Here is a 2,785-nt window from a genome sequence, read left to right as displayed (position 1 = left end):
CCTCCTGGGAGCGGGGCAGCCGGAGGGCTGGGGCCCCGAGCTGTGGGCAGGGGGTTGGCAGAGGCGCGAGCTGTTAAGACCAGCAAACGCACATCTGCTCACGGGTCTCCGCAAGCGGGGACGGGGGTCTGGCTCCTGGGCCCCGGCTGCCTGCCGGTGGGAAGGCCCAGCCTCGAGTGCGTGGGGTCGGTCAGGCGAGTATGCTTCAGAACCACATCCAGGCACCGGAGGCTGAGGAGGGCGAGATGGGCACCCTCATCCCTCCAGACCCTGCAGTGTGCTTGGGCATGGCACATGCACCCTCCGTGTCTTGTAGGGGCACATGAGCAGGAGCACGGCGGGGTCCCTCCATATGCGCAGGGACATGCCAGGGTCCCTCCATATGCGCAGGGACGTGCCAGGGTCCCTCCATATGCGCAGAGACGTGCCAGGGTCCCTCCATATGCGCAGAGACGTGCCAGGGTCCCTCCATATGCGCAGAGACGTGCCAGGGTCCCTCCATATGCGCAGAGACGTGCCAGGGTCCCTCCATATGCGCAGAGACGTGCCAGGGTCCCTCCATATGCGCAGAGACGTGCCAGGGTCCCTCCATATGCGCAGAGACGTGCCAGGGTCCCTCCATATGCGCAGAGACGTGCCAGGGTCCCTCCATATGCGCAGAGACGTGCCAGGGTCCCTCCATATGCGCAGAGACGTGCCAGGGTCCCTCCATATGCGCAGAGACGTGCCAGGGTCCCTCCATATGCGCAGAGACGTGCCAGGGTCCCTCCATATGCGCAGAGACGTGCCAGGGTCCCTCCATATGCGCAGAGACGTGCCAGGGTCCCTCCATATGCGCAGAGACGTGCCAGGGTCCCTCCATATGCGCAGAGACGTGCCAGGGTCCCTCCATATGCGCAGAGACGTGCCAGGGTCCCTCCATATGCGCAGAGACGTGCCAGGGTCCCTCCATATGCGCAGAGACGTGCCAGGGTCCCTCCATATGCGCAGAGACGTGCCAGGGTCCCTCCATATGCGCAGAGACGTGCCAGGGTCCCTCCATATGCGCAGAGACGTGCCAGGGTCCCTCCATATGCGCAGAGACGTGCCAGGGTCCCTCCATATGCGCAGAGACGTGCCAGGGTCCCTCCATATGCGCAGAGACGTGCCAGGGTCCCTCCATATGCGCAGAGACGTGCCAGGGTCCCTCCATATGCGCAGAGACGTGCCAGGGTCCCTCCATATGCGCAGAGACGTGCCAGGGTCCCTCCATATGCGCAGAGACGTGCCAGGGTCCCTCCATATGCGCAGAGACGTGCCAGGGTCCCTCCATATGCGCAGAGACGTGCCAGGGTCCCTCCATATGCGCAGAGACGTGCCAGGGTCCCTCCATATGCGCAGAGACGTGCCAGGGTCCCTCCATATGCGCAGAGACGTGCCAGGGTCCCTCCATATGCGCAGAGACGTGCCAGGGTCCCTCCATATGCGCAGAGACGTGCCAGGGTCCCTCCATATGCGCAGAGACGTGCCAGGGTCCCTCCATATGCGCAGAGACGTGCCAGGGTCCCTCCATATGCGCAGAGACGTGCCAGGGTCCCTCCATATGCGCAGAGACGTGCCAGGGTCCCTCCATATGCGCAGAGACGTGCCAGGGTCCCTCCATATGCGCAGAGACGTGCCAGGGTCCCTCCATATGCGCAGAGACGTGCCAGGGTCCCTCCATATGCGCAGAGACGTGCCAGGGTCCCTCCATATGCGCAGAGACGTGCCAGGGTCCCTCCATATGCGCAGAGACGTGCCAGGGTCCCTCCATATGCGCAGAGACGTGCCAGGGTCCCTCCATATGCGCAGAGACGTGCCAGGGTCCCTCCATATGCGCAGAGACGTGCCAGGGTCCCTCCATATGCGCAGAGACGTGCCAGGGTCCCTCCATATGCGCAGAGACGTGCCAGGGTCCCTCCATATGCGCAGAGACGTGCCAGGGTCCCTCCATATGCGCAGAGACGTGCCAGGGTCCCTCCATATGCGCAGAGACGTGCCAGGGTCCCTCCATATGCGCAGAGACGTGCCAGGGTCCCTCCATATGCGCAGGGACGTGCCAGGGTCCCTCCATGTGTGCAGGGACGGGCCAGGACCTTCTGTGTACGGGATGTTTGGGAATAACCGGGTCTCTCCCTGCAGAGCCCAGCTTTGTCCATGCCGATGTGATTCGAGCGAGCCCGGAAGGCGCCGAGGGCGGGGACGACAGGGTCTACTTCTTCTTCACGGAGGTGTCTGTGGAGTACGAGTTCGTCTCCAAGTTGATGATCCCCAGGGTCGCGCGGGTGTGCAAGGTGAGGCCGCTCCCCATTTCTCTCTGGTTCCACCTGTGCACACAGCACCTCGCCCAGGCCCCACACCCCCCTCAGTGCCACAGAGGTCAGGTGGGCGGTCCCTCCGCTCAGGCATCCGGAGGGAGCTGGAGCCCAGGGAGCTTGGCACCTCTGAGTGGCCGGTGCCTGGTCTCCTGTCCTCAGAGGGTCTGCTCTGCACGCACCATCCTCAGACCTCGCCCGGGAGCAGAGAGCGCCTGTTGTCACCGCAGTAACCGAGGCTGTGGGACTGGGACTTCTCCGTTCCAGGGTAAAGGCGGGGAGGGCTCGTTGTGATTGTGCCCACAGTAGGTAAGGGCACTCGGCGTTACTCCCCTCTGCACCCGCGTTCCCGAGTCTCAGGCTTTCTCTGCGGGCCAGGTCGCTGCAGGTGCGATTTACGATCGTCCCTGACGGTTCATGGAGAGCCCGGCAGGTCCAGAGCACTTGAGCGA

General features: G+C 64.1%; 1 protein-coding gene across 5 annotated transcripts in view; it reads left to right on the top strand.

Moving 5' to 3' along the window:
- The window catches only part of SEMA4D (sema domain, immunoglobulin domain (Ig), transmembrane domain (TM) and short cytoplasmic domain, (semaphorin) 4D), an 89,596-nt gene that overhangs the window by 63,749 nt on the left and 23,062 nt on the right, over positions 1–2,785 (top strand). For all 5 annotated transcript variants that reach the window (XM_014530688.1, XM_005883087.2, XM_005883088.2 and 2 more), the window contains one exon: positions 2,161–2,312. In XM_014530688.1, the coding sequence (XP_014386174.1) occupies positions 2,161–2,312 (152 nt within the window). The remainder of the gene's footprint in view (positions 1–2,160; positions 2,313–2,785) is intronic.

Source organism: Myotis brandtii, unplaced genomic scaffold (genome assembly GCF_000412655.1).
Source record: "Myotis brandtii unplaced genomic scaffold, ASM41265v1 scaffold760, whole genome shotgun sequence".
NCBI classification, from domain to species: Eukaryota; Metazoa; Chordata; class Mammalia; order Chiroptera; family Vespertilionidae; genus Myotis; species Myotis brandtii.
This window is presented reverse-complemented; position numbering and strand designations above follow the sequence as displayed.